Here is a 20,464-nt window from a genome sequence, read left to right on the forward strand (position 1 = left end):
GTTCTAAAATTAGTGGGTGGGTCACTCACGGCTCCTTCCACCTCCTCAAGTGTGTCTCACTCCTCACTTCTTATGCTACCCACCATGTTTTGCTTAGGGAACAAATTGTCATCTCTCTTATTTTCTTCCCTTTTCCTTCATCCTCAAGAGCCCCACTCCCCACCTTGTCCAACTGTATTTTTACTTTTAAAAATTTGAAATCTCCAGGTCATGATTGATAAGCACTGAGTGCAAGTATAACAAAGAATTGTATCAAGTAAAACGGAAGCCATCCATTTTAGGGTGAAAATGGAAATCTTAGCATCCTTAATCAGTTTTCAACACTTTTGGAAATGGTAACGATGCCTTTGGCAAGTTTGTCAAGTATCTCCTCCTAGAATTAAAATCAAGTTTCTTTAGGACCATTATTTAAGAAATTTTACTGCTTCTCAATTCATACTACTGCTGTTATTTAGGGGTGCACTTTTCTATTACTTTATATTGTGTGTACAGTTTTTCATCTGAATTACAGGTTGACTTGTCATCATAGATTGATTTGGAAATCATATCTGCCATTTTTTAATGAAAAAATAGATTGTGAGTTTCAAACTGATGGAAAAATATCTAGAGTACAATTGTATTGTAAATCAACAACCCTCTTGTTATCTATAAACCCACTTCACATATTTCACATGAAGTAGATGGACAGCTACTAATTATTAACTCAGGACTGCCTTTATAAATTCCTTTGTCTAAGGTCATCCATTACCTTATTGAATACAAAAAAGGAATCTAGAAGGATTAAATTTTCAAAGCATCTCAGCATGTCCTCAGTGGAGTCTCCTGATGCATGCTGAAATGGCTGCCTTGGGAAAGAGAAGGGCATGGTATGACCTTTCCCACACAGCTCAGCCTTCTAGCAATGGAAATGGGTATTCCATTCTTGCAAAATCCCAAGGGAAAATAAGTTAGGAACATGGGTTGTAAGGTCTTGTTACAGAGATCTTTCTGCTTTTTGTGTTTCCTTCTAACCCTCAGACATGATGATGCTCACTGAGAATGACTATAATATACCTTGCTTCCCTGACTATAATTATCTGAGTACCACTTTTTCTACCTACCCAGCATCTCAGCCAGGAAATATCTCCAAATACCTCTTGGGCACCACACTCCCATGGAGTTCAATGTAGAGTAGCTGAGATGGTAGATGGGGGCTTGGAGATGGTCTAACTGTCCCTAGGTTTGAACTCTGATTCTGCCATTTACTCTTGGCAGACCACCAGCAGTAGATGTCTGAGTTAAGACTAGTATAGTTTAAGCATCCGTTATATGAAATTATAGAAGCCAGGAGTGTTACAGACCTGACTTTTCAAAATGTTAAAATAGCTGCAAGTACATAATGAGAACCGGTGGGGGTAGAACATGTCTATGTTGCTTTAATTCGTTCCTTGCATACAGAGTCTGAAAGTGGCTTTAAATAATGTTTTGGTATGCCTGAAATCCATCACATGAGGGTTTAGGTAGTATTTTACCTTTTAGGATCATGGTAAAAAATAAAATATCTTAGATATTTGGAATATTTTTAATCTTTTGGATTAAAATTCTCAACTTAGGTGTTTTTGTTTGTGAAGAAATGTGACTACACAGATGAAATGGACTGATTATCAATGTATCTGGCTTGTTCGAGACCCCCAGGTGTTCCCTTCCATTCATATATCCAATGGAAATTTGTAAATGCTTGTGTGACAGACACCATGGTCAGACCTGGGGCTAAATGTGTGACAAGAAAAAGAAATTCTGAACTCAAGTCACCAATGGGTTTTCCTTGCTTGAAGTTCATTATTATTGTGCATAGTATTCTGTGGTTGTATCAGGGAAGCTCACAAAAGGCTACTTATATACAAGTAGAATGATGCTGGAGACTTGCAGCCAGCATCTGAACTGTAGGAGGAGAATGACAGACATTTTGAGCTTATCAACAGAGCATTAGATAGTGAGTAATGACCATACTACAGAGAAAATGATGCTTTCTTTAGTCACCAGGGTGTGACTGAGGCATTCATTTACCTAGAAGACCTCAGCTAGTGCCTGTGTGAAAGGAGCACAGGGTCACCAAATACAAATAGGGAAGTCAAAGCAGCCCTTCACAATTAACTCAATCAGTATTGATTGATTCTGGACTACCGGTTTACTATCTTATACCGGTCAAGAAGCTGACACACCTTTAGTTGATTTCATACAAGAATTTATGAGAATATTCTGCTTCTGACAACCTAAGTTGTCAAGATTTCTTTAAGTCTTCTATCTTTTCATTTTGTTTTGTGTGGGGTTGGGGATTCATGTCAAGGCGGTATATGCATGAATGTATGTATGAGTGCATGTGTGATGTGTGGAGACTAGAGGAGAACATTGGGTGCTCTGTTGGATACTATCCACTTTGTTCCCATGAAACAGTGCCTGCCATTCTGAACCTAGAACTAGACTCATGACCACTGGTCCTCATGCGCTCCACTCCCACAGCATGAGTGGCCAAGCTTTTCACATGGATGCTGGGATCTGAAATCAGGTCTTCACACTTATACAATTAACACTCTTACCACTGATCCAGCTCTCCAGCTCCAAATCTTATATTTTTGATAAGGTAATATTCATTGAGAATCTGAAAAACTAAAAGGAAAAAAATGAATGTAATCAAGACTTTATTGAAGCCCGTTTTTTTCTTTTTCTTTCTTTTATTTGCTTATTTCTTCCTTCCTGTTTGCCAGGATCTGATAAAGGGGAAAAAAGGATGAGGGCTCCATGTGTGTGTTTCCCTGGTAACAGTGTCATAGGTAGCAGAGAAGGCTGATGGTCTCTTGCTCTGGCATCCCTGTGAATCCCAAGAGCCTTTTGAGGAATATCACAGGCTCCCTTAGGCCTCGACCTTCTTCCTTGGACTCTTCCGGGCAGTGCCATGTGATTTTCCTAAGAGAATATAATTTGTCTCTCAGCATCGCTAACTTTAATGTCTCACTCAACCCAGAAACTAATAACTACATTGGAAATAACTGTTTAGAGCCAGTGAGATAACTCAGTGGATAAAGGTACTACTGCCAAGATTAATGATCTGAGTTCAATACCTAAGACCTACATTGTGGAAGGAGAGAACTAACTTGTTCAAGTTGTCCTCTGGCTTCCCATGCGCCATTGTCCAGTATTGACCACAAACCCTGGGGCACAGAAACCTGTGGAGACCCTATCCCCTGGCATCCTTTTCCTTTCCAAAAAAAAAAGGGGGAGCTTAACTTCAGGCTTTTATACACATTCACACTTGGAACACACATTCATGTGAAAATGCATGTTATCTAATATTTAATAGGTAGGTTATTGTTAACCTTTCTTGGAAAAGTAGGGTGTTAATCATTCAGAAAGTAAAATTTAAAATGAAAGTGTTTTATTCAGCAATCACTAAGTTCTCTGGAAGCTCTTGAATTTGCATACTGAGTTACAGCTATGGGACTGAATAATGTCACCTGTTTGGATAATATGCACACAGACCAGTTAGAGCATTGCTATATGTTAGTCAGCTTCCTGTCACTGTAACAGGCTACCTGAGAAAAATAAATGTATGAAGAGAAATGGTTTATTTGGACCCATAGTTTCCACAGTTATTGTCTATGATGTGTTGACTTTATTGCTGTGGGCCTATGGAGAGGCAGTGCATCATGGGTGGGATGTATGGCAGGGTAAAAGCACTGTCTCAGGAAGCAAAAGAAAGGAGAAGAGGGATACAGTCCCACCATCTTCTTTGAGGGGAGTGACCAAGACCCCATCCCCGGAAGGTTCAGTGATACTGGAGATGTGTCTCTGTGATAGAGCATTTGCCTAACATGCTTTAGGCTCTGGAATTGTTCCCCAGCACTGCAAAATAAGAGAAAGCAAAACAGTTTTCACTGCTTCTCAGTAGTGCCACCCTGGGGACCAAGTCTTTAACAAATGGGACTCAGAAGACACTCAGTAGTCAAACCACAGCATCATTTACTTGTAGCCTTCCAAGAACAGATGCTGTTCCATCCATTCTTCTTTATGGTCAGAGCCCCAAACCTCCTCAACTCAATACTTTATTTTTTAAAGTGCATTGTCTACAGTAAAATGGATCCCAAATGTAAGAACTGAAGGGTTTTTAATATGTGTTTCTCTATGTCTTACCCTACCCTACACTTCCTTCCTTAGTGCACCATTAGGACTGTAGGATTTGCATGGGGTTGCTTTCTCCTCCAGCCTCCTTTAGGGTTTTCCCCACGGCACGAGTTTCAGAAGTTGTTCCTCTAATGATCTCCCTGGATTCTGCTTCTGAGATAGATAACCATTACATCAAAAGACTATATTTCTCTTGAGATATACTTAATTGTGCTATTAAATTGCATCACTCTATTCCCTGGTCATGGAGAACATAGAAAGCACTTTTTCCTCTACAGAGAAATTTGAGGATTGGAAGATATACTTCAAGGGGGCTGAGGATGTAGCTTAGAGATATAACACTAGCCTAGCATGTGTGAGGTCCTAAGCTTAACTGCTAGTACCTTCCTCACCGAATAAAAAAGGAAAGAGAGAGACTGAGACCAAGACAGAGTCAGAGACAGATAGATACACAGAGAGAAAATTATATTTATATATATATATGGAGATATGTGCTACAGCACCTCATGACATCAAGCTCTCCTTACATTGAATATTCATTTGGGTTTTGTGGAAATAAAGAACTTACAAGGTCATTCCCTGACCTCAGAAAGATTTTATCAATACAGAAGGCAGCCATGTATTTGATGAACCTAAAAGAAGTTGAAATGTTGGAATGCAGCTCTAGAAGAAGAAACATGTTCATAATGAGTGCCTGAACAGAGATTTCTCATTTAAAGTATTTGGAGGGAAAATAATGGAGGAAATGAAATTTGTCCTCAGCATTGAATGATGTCTGAATGAGAGACAGACAAAACGTAAAGAGATGATATAGGTTTCAAAGTAGCAAAATAGATCATTTATAAATGGGCTTCAGGACAGGGCATTTTGTCTATCAGAACATGCTTGAATTTGAATTTCATTAAAGGATGAAAGTAGTTTGAACCAAGAGATGACATTATGATCATCTTTACAAACAACATAGCTGAACCCAATTGATGGCTTTGATTAGTTAACATGAGAGCTACACAAAGGTGCTTGAGCAAAATCCTTCCTTCCCTGCATCAACTATGTGATGTCTTCACAGTCTGATTGTCTCTAGTTTGCTGTTGAGGCAGCTGAGGAGAGGACAGCATCCAGATAACCATCTGAATTACAAATGAGCAAGCCTGCTCTGGAATGTACACAGGCTGTGATGTCTGTTTTGTAGGTTGTGTTGTGCACTATAAAAACAACTTGAACTAATCAGTTGTCCATGTTCTGCCCTTGGTTGATGTCCTGCCTGTGGTTGACACTAGATAGCACCTTTTCCTTTTACTAACCAGAATCTATGAGGATACTAACACACCCCTGACAAGTCTGGGGTGGAAGTAATCCTGAAGTTCAGAGAGAGACCTGGACTTCAGTCCTTCACTTCCCAACTCTATCACAACCTCAAGGTCTCTGTCTAGCTCTCTGCTATTGGAATCCACTGAAGCAAGAGGGTGAAAATGAACCAAACATGTTTACTGTCTCCTGTCAGATCCTCCTCAAATAGAATGAAGATATATCAAGGAGTGCTTACCTGGGACATACTTCTTAAGAAAAGGGTTAAATAGACCTTGTGCGTGCGTGCGTGCGTGCGTGCATGTGTGTGTTGGGGGGGATGTTATCAATGATCAGGTGTATTTGCTATGTGAACCATAGATGATTCCCCTAACGGGTTGTTAAAAGAATGTATTTTGGACCTCAATAGCTTCCAGGCATAATTCTGGACCTGGGAGACTTGGCAGCATGAAAAATAAAGTAGTGGCTCTTGGGAGCTTCTCTTGGCCCAGGAAGGAGTATCCGATGAACTGCAGTCCCACCAGCCTGGAAAGATGAGCAGCTGGAGAAGGAGTAGAGTCAGGGCAGGCAACCTATCTGGGAAGACTTCCCTGACAAGGTGACTTTAGCCAAGGCCTGAAGTTGGAGAAGAAGAAGGAGCCACCTCAGTATCTGTGGAAAAGTGTTCTGGGGAAAGGCAACAGCATGGACCAAGGCTGGGAAGGAAGACTGCATGTGGTAGTTTCCAAAAGTGCCTGGAAGACCAAAGTGAAGGAGGAGAGCAGTAGGGGTGAGGAGAGGGAGATGGAGAGTCCATTATAGAGAAGTAGGCATGAGGAGAGAAAGGTGGAGAGTCCATTATAGAGCAGTAGGGGTGAGGAGAAGGAGTTGGAGAGTCCATTATAGAGCAGTAGGGGTGAGAAGAAGGAGGTGGAGAGTCCATTATAGAGCAGTAGGGGTGAGGAGAGGGAGATAAACAGCTCATTATTGAGTAGTAGGGATGAGGGAAGGGAGGTAGAGCGTTCATTATAGAGTAGTAGGGGTGAGGAGAGGGAAGTAGAGAGTTCATTATAGTGGGTCTTGCGTGGGAAGCATTTGGGAGAAGTTGTCACCTTCACAGTTGGACAGAGCTGGAGGCATAGGAGTAATCTAAGAAGTGAGCAAGCAAACACATCAGCAGTATGGAGAAGCTCTTAGAGCCAAGGCATCAGCTAGTCGTTCCCCTAAGTCAGAGCACTAAATAGGTAGATAAAGAGGATGCATGGCAAACTGGGCAGTGTCAGGCCCTGAGGTCCACTGTCAGCACAGAGGTGGCACTGACAGCCATTAAAAAACAAAACCAAAACAGACGAGGCTTTAACTCAATGGGAAAACATGTTTCTGGCATGCATGACGCTCGAGTTCCGTCCCCAACAAGCACTCACAGGCACAAGAACGACATGGGGAAACCATTTCTTTCCATTCCCCAAATTCCAAGAGCTACTACGGTTAGTGCAGCTGCCGCAGAGTGATTTGTTTCCAAGACCGCTTTTACAAAAGCATTTTGTATTAAGGCCCTTTAAAAGAAGCATTTCAACATTGTTCCACTTTTATTAATTTCAAAAAGGAGCGGGGGAGTCGACGAATGTGCGTTTGGGCTTCAGTGTGAGCATTCGGCTTCTATGGTACTGAGTCATAAGAGAATTCAAGTATGGAGTGCAGGCCACTGCTGACATTTCTTTGGTGTTTTAAGAGTGACGGAAATGTTGGGTTTCAATTCTGACAGTGTCTGGTCACAGAGCATGATTTCAGACAGCCTTTTCCCCACCTACCTTATTTTGAAAGGATGACCATTTCATGTAATGTCTAGCTATGAGGGACATCTGTCAGATTCAACAGGGAGTTCTTTGGAAGTCAGAGACAGGTTCTCAGGGTGAAAAGCCCCCAGGTTCTTTCCCAGATGCCTCTTCACCCAGGTTTTCTGCTTTCCTAATAGAGTGAGCACGAAACTTAGCCTTGAGGTTTTCCTTTCTCAGAAACGATTCACTCATTCCCTGGTGACACTGGTGTGATTCTCTGCTCCTTTAGTCTGTGCTTGTGCCCAAGATACAGATGACTATAAACAATAGGGTCAGGCCCAAGAACAGTATCCATCTTGCATCAGAGGCATTAGGTATGGAGTGTGTACCAGGCTAGTCTTAGAGGCATGAGAAGACAAACTCATGTGTAAGATGAGCGTGTGATGCCTGTATCAGCCCCAGGGGTGTTTGTGATCTGCTACGTTAGCTGCTGGGATGGAGGCCGTGAGAGCAGCTGTAAAGGGGCTATGTGAAGAAGAAGTCTAAGATGCAGCTGGGTGGGGGCGGCGGCACACGCCTTTAATCCCAGCACTCGGGAGGCAGAACCAGGCGGATCTCTGTGAGTTTGAGGCCAGCCTGGTCTACAAAGCAAGTTTCAGGAAAGGCACAAAGCTACACAGAGAAACCCTGTCTCAAAAAACAAACAACAAAAAAAAAAAGAAGAAGAAGAAGGAGGAGGAGGAGGAGGAGGAGGAGGAGGAGGAGGAGAAGAAGGAGAAGTCTAAGATGTTTACCATCTGACTCTTTACTCATCCCTGTTTAGAGTATATTTTAAAAAAGGAGGTAGGGGAAAGAATGAATATCAAAATTAAATTGTATGAAAGCTGCTAGAATTTGGATGAAGTGCCCCTGGAGGCCCACACACTGAAGACTACTGAAGACTACTGAAGACTTACATTGGTTGTCAGTCGGAGGAAGAGTCCAGTGGAAGGCAGTTGGGTCACCAGAAATGGGGATTGTAGTCTCTAGTCCCGTCCTGTTTCTTTGCTTCCCAGTCACCTTTAGGTAAATGGCTCTCTGCCTTCACCTGGTTCTCCCACATGGGCTGCCACAGCCACAGAACACCAGGGCCAAGGCTTGTGGATGGAAACTCCTCACGTGTCAAATGAACCTTTTCCTTTACCAGGTTATTACATTAGGTATTTTGTCCCAGTGCTGTGGAGATAACTGATAGTCTCCATGTCCCACAGTGGCCCATATCTGACAGTCCCAAGGGATAGTTTCATTACTATTGAGAGAATTTCTGGATAATTTTTATCATTGGTAGGACTGTCAGCCCATTCCTGAAATCAGATGCAGTACCACTTACTGTAATTTAATCAAACTCACTCCACAGAACAATATTCAACTTAAACAGAAACATGTCCAAAAACCTAATATGATTCTTCTGTCTGGTATCATCTTCACGCTGTGGGAAGAACCAAGGGATCTGTCATGTTCCTTCTTATGAATTAGAGTTCCCAGGCTCTGTCTTCTTTCTTTTAGCCTTCCTCAGGAGCTTGGTTACTATCTGTTCAGATCTTCTTTTTTTTTTTTCATTTTTTTTTTTTTTGGCATATAGATTTTGAGAGTCTTGAAGTTCAAGGTTACCTCTGTGTCAACCACTGTCTAGGACCTACTTCATTTCCAATGATATGATGTATTTCAAGGTCCCAGGCTCAAGCATGGTTTAGGAAAGTGCTGTATTATGTTCTTGTAACCTAAGCCTCATGTTAATCACAACTAGAACACAATAACCATGCCCTATGTTCTCTCAACTCAGAAAGTCTTCCTGAGGATTTTACATGAAGCTTTTCACTTCAACCTGTGAGCTGTCTCATCTTACTATACAGATTTAGGGTCTAGCAGAGATCACAGGACCTCTAGACACAGTGTCATTCTCCTTATCATGAGAGCTTCCTTGGGTCATCATTGTGTTCTGCTTAGGGGGCATTTTTCCCCTCACCCAGACCAGAAATGAGCAAGGATGATAGGCTTCCATCCTCCCTGAGCACAGAAGCCTTCAGGAACCTACAATTCTGCTTTTACTACTCCCACTGGTATATCCAGTCCTGGGGCATCAAGTTAGAGCAGGGATCCCCTGCTTTTGTAGAATAAATGTGAACACTTTTCCCCAGATCTCCAGGGAGCCAGCCAAGCCCTCCTGCTGGGCAGCAAGATACCATGTAAATAAAGGCCTCCATGAAGGAAAACATTCTTTAAGGAAATCTCAGACTTAGAAGAATATCTGCAAATATGAAAAGAGAGTTATGGTAATCAATCAAAGGATGTTTATGACTTGGGCTTGTACAGTTCATGGAAGAAAAGAATTTTTAAACAAATATTCACAAATTCTTCCAAGATATGCAAATTAAAAATAAATTTTCATTGGGCATGATGCCCAAATAGCAATGCCTTCTTTAAAACAGGGAAACCTTTGTGAATGAATAAGATTATGATAAGACTACCTTGATTTAAATTGATATAAGCCTTTTGAAAATGATTTGGCACTGTGTAAAAGCAACAGATGGCAAGTTGAGGAAGGAATGAGGTATTTGGCCAGCATATAGCAGGACATAAACCAGAAGGCTGCCCTTCCCCCAGGGGACTCTTTACTTGTGTGTTAACTACACTATTGCAGGGGAACCAAGAGCATCCTGTCAGGAAAGTTTGGCCATTGTGCATCCAAAGATAAGAGAACTTTAAAGCTCCACAATCCAGGCTGTGTCCTGAGTTTGATAAGTCGAGAGACTAAGGTCTGGAAAAACTGGAAGTCACATCCCTAAAATCAAGAAGGAATTACTGGCCAAGACTAGACTCTACTGAGTTCCAAGCCTCCTGTTTTTAATATCGAAGAATTAATGGAAAGCTTCTGCAGTATTGGCAAATGTAGAATTCCAACAGTTCTATGTCAGTTTTGGGTGGTATTAAATAATTACATAGGTGAACATTAGCTTTTAAATGATCTCTTAAAGGAGATAAGCCCTTTCCTTCATGTGATTTGCCCAGCTGGTAGAAATAGTGGGGTAACCCGCATAGCCAGGGTAAAGAAAGATCTAGACTTGAGAAGCACCCGTGTATGTCAAATAGTGATCCCCCTAGCCTCTATAAGATAGTTCCAAACCCATAGCTAGACTAGTAGTCCTTGTTAAAATCAGTGGGTCACAAAACTAAATAAGAGAGTCATGAATGTGAGAAAGAATTCTGTAGGGAGTAGGGGATTACTTGGATAGAGAATAAGTAAGAAAAGGTAGTGAATAGGAGTAAACATAACATACTACACACATATGGAATTGCTAAAGAGCAATTTTAATCAATTAAATTAAGATGAGTTGGTCAACACTGTAGCAGAGAAGTAAGATAAGATTGCAGAGCTTAGAAAGAAGTATAGAGCTACCAGTAACTGTTGGATTCTTGCCTCTTGTTTAATTTTCTACTCTCTCAAGTCAACATTATTAGCATGTTTACTCAATATCTCTCACTCTAAGTCTATGTTACTGTTGGGTTCAGTCTTTATTTTCTTGTCCCTTAGCTGGTCTGAAGCTTTTGACCACTCTCCCTCCTCATAAACTCTTTCCTCTCTAACCCCCTTGGTTTCCCTTTTCACAACCCCACCACCATTCTTTATCCATCTCTTCTACATAGGCTGTGTTTGTTTACATTCCTTCCTTTATGTTAGTGTCAACTTTTTCACAGCTTTAGTGACCTTCCTGGGCTTTATATGGATGCCTGCAGCCTCGTCAAACTTGTTACTTCCAATGCTAATCTTGAGGTTCCCCTCTTTCCTATAATTCCTTCTTCCCTAAATCAAATTTCATCCTTAGTATTTTAGTTTACCCAGTTGCCAAATCATAGGCATGAGTATCATCCTTGACTTTTTCTATATCCACTTAGTGATTGTGCCTTCTGATGGTGACTCAGACCCATCACTGCCCTTAGCACCACCTGTATCCAGACCACACTCTTCCCTCTTGTGAACTACTGAACCATCTGCTCCTTTGTCTCCTATTCTTGGGTATAACTTGTTTCCAGCCTCCTGCCATCCAGGAGCTAAAGCTTGCTTTCCTTGGCTGAATTCTTCATGCATTACTCCAGCTTCCTTGTTATGCCCTCTGTAGACCCAGATCATACTGTTTTGTTTGTCTGTTTGTTTTGTTGGACTTTTCTTCTCTTATCCCTGACATGCTCCTATCTGGAGCACATTTCAATTCTTTCTTTATTCATCCATCTGTTCTGATTAGAGTTATGTGGATGTCCTTCAAGGTCTGAAGAATTCTACCTTTCCCAAGTCATAACTTGCTGTGGGATGTCTTTCTGTATGCTGTGAATATGTGTTACTCTGATTGGTTGATAAATAAAGCTGTCTGGCCTATAGTAAGGCAGCTTAGAGGTAGACAGGAAATCCAGAAGAGATACAGGAAGAAGAAAGGCAGAGACGGAGGAGATGCCAACCCGCCGTCCAAGGAGCAGCATGTAATATAGCACACAGGTAAAGCCATGGAACATGTGGTGACAAATAGATTAATAGAAATGAGTTAATTTAAGAAATAAGAGCTAGCTAGAAAAAGCTTGAGCCATAGGCCATGGCCATAGGTTTGTAAATAATATTAAGCCTCTGAGTGATTATTTTATACGCAGCTGTGGGACTCAGGTGGGAGAGATTCATCCTGATGACAGGGCCAGGCAGGACCAGAGAAACTTCTAGCTACAATAACCTTTCCCTTTGATTTTATCCCCTGTTCTTGTTTATGAGTCAATGAATTTTCAGCACCCAAAGGCAGATCTTTGGCCAGTGCAACCATGAATTTTGGTTCCTTAGTGCTGCAGCTAGGCCTGTGTGCACAACATGGAACCAGTGTTTCTTAAGGGAAATGAATGTTCTTCAGAATATTTTCACACCCACATCTCAGTGTGGGTAAAGCCAAACAATTGGAGAGGGTTTAGAGAAACATGAGCAGTGGGTGGATTAGAAGATTAAATTAGCTGAGTTGTTTTGCACAAGTAAGCAGGAAGAAGATGTTAGAATCAGTAAAGCTGGTTTACAGTTAAAAGCATTTAATTCCACCCCATAGAGCACAAAGGAAGAGATGTTAATAAAACTAGCTTGCATCAGTTTTAATATTTTCTCCCTCTTAAGAGAGGTTTCTATGTTGTGAAAATATATATCTTAATATTTAAAGATGTCAAACTGTTAATCTTTTAAGATCATTTTTTTTTTCCAGGAAAAAGCCTTTGCATATTTTTTCCTATTTTGCTCAGTGAACTCAATAAACTATATCTAGCTATAGTTTACTTCCAAAATATGACAATATTTTTTGAATTTGTATTTTAAAAACACATGTACACTAAAAAGATAAATTAGTGGATAGTAAAAAAAAAATCTATGGCGATAAAAACCTGTTAGATATTTTGTGGACAAAATAAAGCAATCTAGAAGTCCATATAGAAGTTTCCACTTGACCAGATCCAAGACTAGATGTCTTCAGCTCTTCTCAGGTAGGCTCTTCCCAAAGTTGGATGGTAGATCTTACAGTGAAGGACTTAGATTACAAGTTCATCTGATGCCAACTCTGAAAAATGAATGCTTCATATTGAAGCCATGGTAGAGATTGCCATGGGTCTGGTTTTAGATGAGGGCCACCCAGATTCCACACATTGTGTGATGTTTCTTAAAATGCAAGGATAAGATGTTTTCTTCAAAAGTACAACTTTGAATCAGTTGGACCCCTTAAAATATATTCATTTGGAATCTATTATTCTCTCTAAAATATGGAAAAGAAATGCTTGCTTAGAATGCCTTAAAGAGAGAGTGCAGATGCCTTTCCAGTCTGCCTTTGCAATAAAAGAATGTTACTGTTGACGTAGGAGATGATTAGCTGCATATTGACTGTGTGTGTGTGTGTGTGTGTGTGTGTGTGTGCACAATACATATATATACTTGCTCTTCCTCCTTCCTCTGGTCCCTTCCTTATGGTGAATATTCTCCTTTGTGCTGTCATGTCACATGTTTTTAATCCCAGTTTTGCATATGATTGAAAGCATGCAAAAAATTGTCTTTCTAAATCTGGATTAGTTCTCATGACTTGATAACCTCCAGTTTCATCAATTTTCCTGAAAATGACATAATTTTATCATTTTTTATGTTTGAGTCTAACATTTCTGTGAAATGAGTTAGCTAAAAAAAAAAAAAAAAAAAAAAGATTCCAAGCAACTAAAGAGGCAGATGTGTTGAGTGGAGTTGCTTTGGACTTTCTGATGAAAGCAAGTAAGTGACTGGCTTGTACATCATCCTGGTGATTTCTGGGTGGGGGAGTCCCATGGCCAGTTTATATAAGGATACTTACCATTTTGCCTGTCATGGAAGAGGACATGCAAGTCCCTCCCCTGAGGTCTGGGAGACTGCAAATTGTTAAGATTTAACAAGAAGTGCAGAGCAGGTTCAAGAGCATTAGAAATGGAAATGACTTGTGCAAGTCTGCTGCCCTGTGTCCTCTCTCACAAAGCTTCAGAGCAGCATTTGTCAGTTTGAAAGTCATGACAGTTCCCAGGTTTTGATCTCAGAGGAACTGTGGTAGAGCTAAGGCTGAGGATGAGTAGAGTTAGGACTGAGGATGAGGTGGAGTTAGGAAGACTGAGGATGAGGTGGAGTTAGGAAGACTGAGGATGAGGTGGAGTTAGGAAGACTGAGGATGAGGTGGAGTTAGGAAGACTGAGGATGAGGTGGAGTTAGGAAGACTGAGGATGAGGTGGAATTAGGAAGACTGAGGATGAGGTGGAGTTAGGAAGACTGAGGATGAGGTGGAGTTAGGAAGACTGAGGATGAGGTAGAGTTAGGAAGACTAAGGATGAGGTGGAGTTAGGACTGAGGATGTACTAGTAAAGGCTGTGAGGCCTTCCAATGCCCTTCATATTTTCTATCTGGTAATGTATAATCAACAAGATCATAGTGAGGAAGAATTATTCACATTAAACAGAGAGATTCTTGTCCTTATCTAGTAAAGGAATATGGCTCAGAGCCATGTGGGTTGAGCCATCCCAGGGCCATCTGAAACTTGGGTAGAGCAGAGATTATCTGATGGGACTACAGAATAGAATAAGAGGTGAGAGTGAATCATTTTTGTTCATTCTGGACACAGGATAAAAACCTTCCTCAAAGTCCAGAACTGTTCAACTCTTCCTTCCAGCCTTTTTGGAGTTGTTCTTTATTTTGTGGTTTCTATGTAAATTTTCCAGTGGTTTCTTTGAGTTAGCCAGATGGGTAATTTTAAAATTACGCCTGGTGCTAGATGTTTGCTTCACAGAAATTAAGACACAAGAACAGCCCAGGTGGGTATTAGACCAAGGTGGGCTTTGTTTAAAACTCTGCTCCCTGTATCAGGTCACACTCTGATTCTCCCATAAAATGAGGGACAGAGTGATAATTTTAAATTTTGGAAAGAAAAATCTGTCCTGTGACTCAGATTTCCCTGTCCTGGGGCTGGTTCTCTTTTCATCTTTCTCCATGAACCAGAATCCTGTTTGTAGCTGCGGGAGCCACAGCTGAATCTAATGTCAGGCTCCCTGGGTGGCCAGGGGCCATTCATGGAATCAGAGAGAAATGGTACAGACCGTTTGGGGAAGGAGCAGTGGAGACACTGGGAAGGAGCAGTGGAGACACTGGGGAGGAGCAGTGGAGACACTGGGGAGGAGCAGTGGAGACACAGGGGAGGAGCAGTGGAGACACAGGGGAGGAGCAGTGGAGACATTGGGAAGGAGCAGTGGAGACATTGGGAAGGAGCAGTGGAGACACTGGGGAGGAGCAGTGGAGACACAGGGGAGGAGCAGTGGAGACACTGGGGAGGAGCAGTGGAGACACAGGGGAGGAGCAGTGGAGGCACTGGGAAGGAGCAGTGGAGACACTGGGGAGGAGCAGTGGAGACATTGGGAGGAGCAGTGGAGACACTGGGGAGGAGCAGTGGACACATTGGGAAGGAGCAGTGGAGACACTGGGGAGGAGCAGTGGAGACACTGGGAAGGAGCAGTGGAGACACTGGGGAGGAGCAGTGGAGACATTGGGAGGAGCAGTGGAGACACTGGGGAGGAGCAGTGGACACATTGGGAAGGAGCAGTGGAGACACTGGGGAGGAGCAGTGGAGGCACTGGGAAGGAGCAGTGGAGACACTGGGAAGGAGCAGTGGAGACACTGGGGAGGAGCAGTGGAGACACAGGGGAGGAGCAGTGGAGACACAGGGGAAGAGCAGTGGAGACACAGGGGAGGAGCAGTGGACACACTGGGGAGGAGCAGTGGACACACTGGGGAGGAGCAGTGGACACACTGGGGATAGAGTGCCACCTCATCACAGGGACCCCAGTACAGCCTGCTGTCTCACACCCTTAGTTAAAGTTGGATGGTTTCTGACCACACAGTACTTTCAAAACAAGTTTTTGATTCGCATATCTGTGCACTATTTACTAATGCAAGTAAAAGGCAATGTAGGGTTTAAGCTAAGTCAAATGTCTTTACTCTTTAAGTTTCTCTGTGAATTAAAACATGGCTGTTCTTGGCACTCCTGCAGAGTACAGTACGATCCACAGCCCTTCAACACCCATTAAAGATTCTGATTCTGATCGACTGCGTCGAGGTTCAGATGGGAAGTCACGTGGCCGAGGCAGAAGAAATAATAATCCCTCACCTCCCCCGGATTCTGATCTTGAGGTATGTCATTGCCCATACTCAAATAAAAAACTAGGTGACACATAGCTCATTAACCGGTCAATAGAATTGTCCTTTGGACATCAGCCAATACACCCAACACTTTGGTCATTGCTTGTTGTTCATATTAGCAAAGTAAAACATTTTTTTCTCTCATTCATATCACCTGCCTATCATACATAGTTTTCATAGTTGATATAATTTACTAATGGGTATTTATACTGTTGTTTGGCAGTACAGGGGGTAGAGTACAGGGGGTACAAGACCACCTGCATAAGGGCTGCACCATTGAGTGTCTTCCTGCTTTCTGTAATTGTTTACTTTGGTATTTTCTTTCACCATGTCTACACAGTACAGCATCTATTTCTTTCTTCCTCAAGAAATATAGTGGCCGGATACTGTGACACACACCCATAGTTCCCCACGGTGGGCGGGGTGGGGACAGAGGTAGAAGGATCAAACGTTGAAAGTCATTCTTGGCTCGTGGGGAGTCTGAAGCCATCCAAGGCTGTGTGGCACTCTGTCTCACACAGAACAAAACACAAATCTGAACAAACTTTACAGTTCTGCATGAAAAAAAATTGTATCATACTACTGTGTATAACTGGTATTTCAAATAAATAAATGTCATCCCTGAAGAGCTTAGTAAGTTCCACTTTGAAACTAATGACACATCTGTGTACATTGAGAAAGGGAGATCTGGAATGTTCTAAACTGAAATGGTAATCAGCTACTGAGACATGTTTTGGTGCAGTTCAAAAGCAAAAGGATTCAGCAGAAACTGTCAGGGTGGCAGATTTCAGTGCCTTGAAGCATAGCAATTAAGTTCCCACTTTTTGCCGAAGTAAAATATGATGGTGGAAACCTTGATGATTTGGGCTGGAAAGATGAAGCTTTCCCAGCAGCGTCTATGTACATGAATATGTGCTGGTGTGAGGAGGAATGGGGAGAGAAGCAAGCTAGGGAGACTGTAGTATCTCGAAGAACTGTTTGAATAAACTCCAGATGCAGTTCAAAATCCCCCCGCCTCCCCGAGTATCTAAGTGTATGTGTGATGTGGCCACTTAATTTTGAAAACTGAAAACACCTGATAAAAAATACATAGGCGTCCCCTGGTATCCACAGGGGACAAGCTCGGGGACCCTCCTGTTGATACCCAAGTCCACGGGTGCTCCAGCCCTTCATATGCATCAGGATGTACACACATACCCTATGAAGCTCCCTATTGTTTGTTGTACATCTTGGGAGCTGAAGCCGAGGCCTGATACATGCTAGGCACGCTCTCTACCCTAAGCAGTAGCTTACATCTCCCCACAGTTTAAACCACGTCTAGACTACTTACAACACCAATGCAATGTAAATTATATGTAGATGGCCTTTTCCTGGACCGTTTATAGAACAATAAGCATACACATGTTCAGTTGAAACACAGTTTGCTTTTCTGAGTAGCCCCATTGCTGGACGCAGAACTCAAATACGCTGAGAGCCAACTGTATAACCCATCCTTCGGGTAACTGCCTAACTGACCGCTACCAGAAGGTAAATGAGCTAGAGGGAGTTTCAACTTATGCATAAAATGGTCAATATTTAACTTGATTAGAGTAATTCACAAAAGTTATTTTTAACACTTCTCATCTTCTGACATAAGGTCTCTTTTGGAACCTTCTCTCTCTCAAAACATATAAACAGACTAGTTTCAACCCACTGGTCATCTGCTGGGAACTGAAATTGAGATAGTACTACAGGATAGGAAAAACATACATTCTTTTTTTCTATATTTATATTGACTTTACGAATACACTTGTCCTCCTGTGCCTCATTAGACATGAGACCTGAAGAGCTGGGTGATACCCTTAGGAAGAGTTGCATTTGAAAAAAGCATAAGTTCATATTTTCCCTTTGTATGTCATTTCAAAACTATCATGTCATGTCAAAATTAACTGACAACAGTGTTCCCAACCAGAGCAAAGGTGCACTGACTTTGTCCTTCCCTTGCAGAGAGTGTTCATCTGGGACTTGGACGAGACAATCATAGTTTTCCATTCCTTGCTCACAGGGTCCTATGCCAACAGATATGGAAGGGTGAGTACACAAAGTGCCAGCTTTGAATTACTGTAGAGCAAATGTGCCAGAATTTACTTATTTACTTTTGTCAAATGAATGGCATTTAACTTTAAACAATATATTTAAGATGTAAAAAAGAGCATGATTTATTAGTGTGGCCAAATACCCATGTAAGACAAACACACTTAAGTGGGGAAACATGTGTTATTTTTAAGTCTTACCAATGAGACAGATTTCATTCAGTCATGCTTATTTCAGATTCCAGTGAGAAAAGTGATGGGATGATACTTAAAATATGTAAAAGGATAAAACCTTTTGGTTGTGCCTTTTTTACTGGCCCTGTCCTTTATTCTTAAAACACTGAGTGGGGCAAATACCAATTGCTGTTGTCTACAGTGATTAGCAGTGTTGGTATTTTGCTTTTAAAACATCTACTATGGATACTTTGATGTGACCCTTTGCTGTTGGGACTGAATTAATATAAATGGTATGCAATAGTAAGCTTCTGAGTGACAGTAGTATTAATATCACATATTAGAATTATTTAATGTATATAGTATGATATTTATTTTGATGAGTTGGTAAAGAATAATATCACATATTACCTCCTACTAGTATACTGGTTCCTGAATTTTCTAAAACCTTAGAAATTGTTTGCAGTGTGTTGCTTTTGGTTTTAAAAGACTTTACCCACATAAAACCTTGTTATTTGAACTGGACATAAGTATTTTCTAAATTACCCTGCATATATTTCTTATATTTTAATGGCTAAAGAAATAATGAGTCTTAGATCCTCGAAGCTAAGATTAGTTTGTATCTCCCAAAAATAAATTATTATATCAGTGCAACAAGAGATTTATCAACATCAAAACTAATGCCGTAAAAGGTAATAAGCTTACATTATAAATATAACCATGTATTCATTTTTCAACAGATACTTATTTCAATAAACATACATTTAATCCCCAATGTTGACTTAAGTCTGGAGGTGAAAGTGGGGCATTGTCTCCTCAGCTGCACAGTCCAGGTTTCCTAGTTATTAACAATAGCTCTCTCTAATCACAAAAATCTTGGAGTGCTTATACATACACATGTGCACACACATTCTTATAAGATCTTGACTATCCCATCATTTGAGTCTGTATTCAGTGATATATGTGAAGGACCAGATAGCCCATCTATTGTTAAATAAGTTCTCTGTGAGCAGACAATGACAATTATGTCAAACACTCATCAGTCCAAAAATTTTACAAAGCCTCTACTAGGCAGTGAATACACAGGAAGATTCAGTAAATTCCAGCAGGGTTATTGTTGGTGGTGTTTGTTTTTGTATTAGTATTATGATTATATCAAGCTCTATTTTTAAAATGACTACATAAAAGCAAGTTGTAATCTACAAATAGTTAGTAAAGCCTTAACAATCATCTTAACTAAGCCACAGGATGTCTCTACAGTTCACTAGTAAATAAGAAAGCTGGGGGTTTCTGGAACTCAAAGAACTGTTGAGAAGAACATGCAGGCAGCGTTTGTAAACCACACAGAAAAGCACAAGCTTTTAGAAGCTCCCACCAGGTGCCACACTGATGCCCAGGGAAAGTGGCCACTGTTCTCAAGCCACCAACAGGGCCAAACTTAGAATAAAGTGGTGTCACCACACATCCTAGTGAGCTCCTGGCGGCCTGTGGCATAAATTGTTGATTTGCATGTGGAGTTCCCACCAAACCTGGGACCATTGGCTTGAACTTTTTCCTCTCAGATTCTCAGCAATCTAGAGGCAAACTGCTCTCTCAGTAATGCCCTACTCGTTAAAACGTTTTTAAGAGAATCAGCCATTTGTATTTTGAGACTTCATCTAGTAGGAGTCCATGTGTTTGCTTACTTATAGTTACTGTAGTAGGGCACATGGTCTGTGCAGTTTTGTTGTTGGTTTTCTCTCATATAGCTTTCAAAAGTCAAATGTACACAGTTTGTCAACTAGGGCTCTCTGATGGGTCCCTCTGTCCCTCTACTCTTCATTGACACATTGATGGGGTTTATGGAGAACTTCGGGAAGCCCGTTTTGTTTTTCAACTTTTTGCTCTTATTTGTTATATGTGCGTACGTGTACATGTGTACACACATGAATGTGAAGGTCATAGGACAACTTGTGGGAGTCAGTTCTCTCCATCCACTATGTGGGATCCAAGGATAGAACTCGGATCTCTATGCTAGATTCCAAATGCCTTTGACTCTAAATGCCTTTTACTTGTGGAGTAATCTCGTAGACACCAGCAGCCTGTTTGAGGAGAATCTTCCTGCAAGATGCAGTCTAACTTTGCATCTGAAGCCAGAATGGTCTCGGGTCACTGTGACCATCAGAAAAGGATGTTTTAAGCAGCAGGAACACCAAGTGCGGGAGCATGGAAGGATTTGCTGTTTGAGGGATAGCAGGGCTTGAGTGGCAGTGGAC

The 20,464-nt window shown here is 41.4% G+C and overlaps 1 protein-coding gene across 6 annotated transcripts in view; it reads left to right on the plus strand.

The window, feature by feature from the left end:
* Eya1 (EYA transcriptional coactivator and phosphatase 1) overlaps window positions 1-20,464 on the plus strand; it is a 147,542-nt gene that overhangs the window by 68,118 nt on the left and 58,960 nt on the right. For all 6 annotated transcript variants that reach the window (XM_036178963.1, XM_036178967.1, XM_036178962.1 and 3 more), the window contains 2 exons: window positions 15,815-15,954; window positions 17,950-18,033. In XM_036178963.1, the coding sequence (XP_036034856.1) occupies window positions 15,815-15,954; window positions 17,950-18,033 (224 nt within the window). The remainder of the gene's footprint in view (window positions 1-15,814; window positions 15,955-17,949; window positions 18,034-20,464) is intronic.

Source organism: Onychomys torridus, chromosome 2 (genome assembly GCF_903995425.1).
Source record: "Onychomys torridus chromosome 2, mOncTor1.1, whole genome shotgun sequence".
In the NCBI taxonomy this organism is placed as follows: Eukaryota; Metazoa; Chordata; class Mammalia; order Rodentia; family Cricetidae; genus Onychomys; species Onychomys torridus.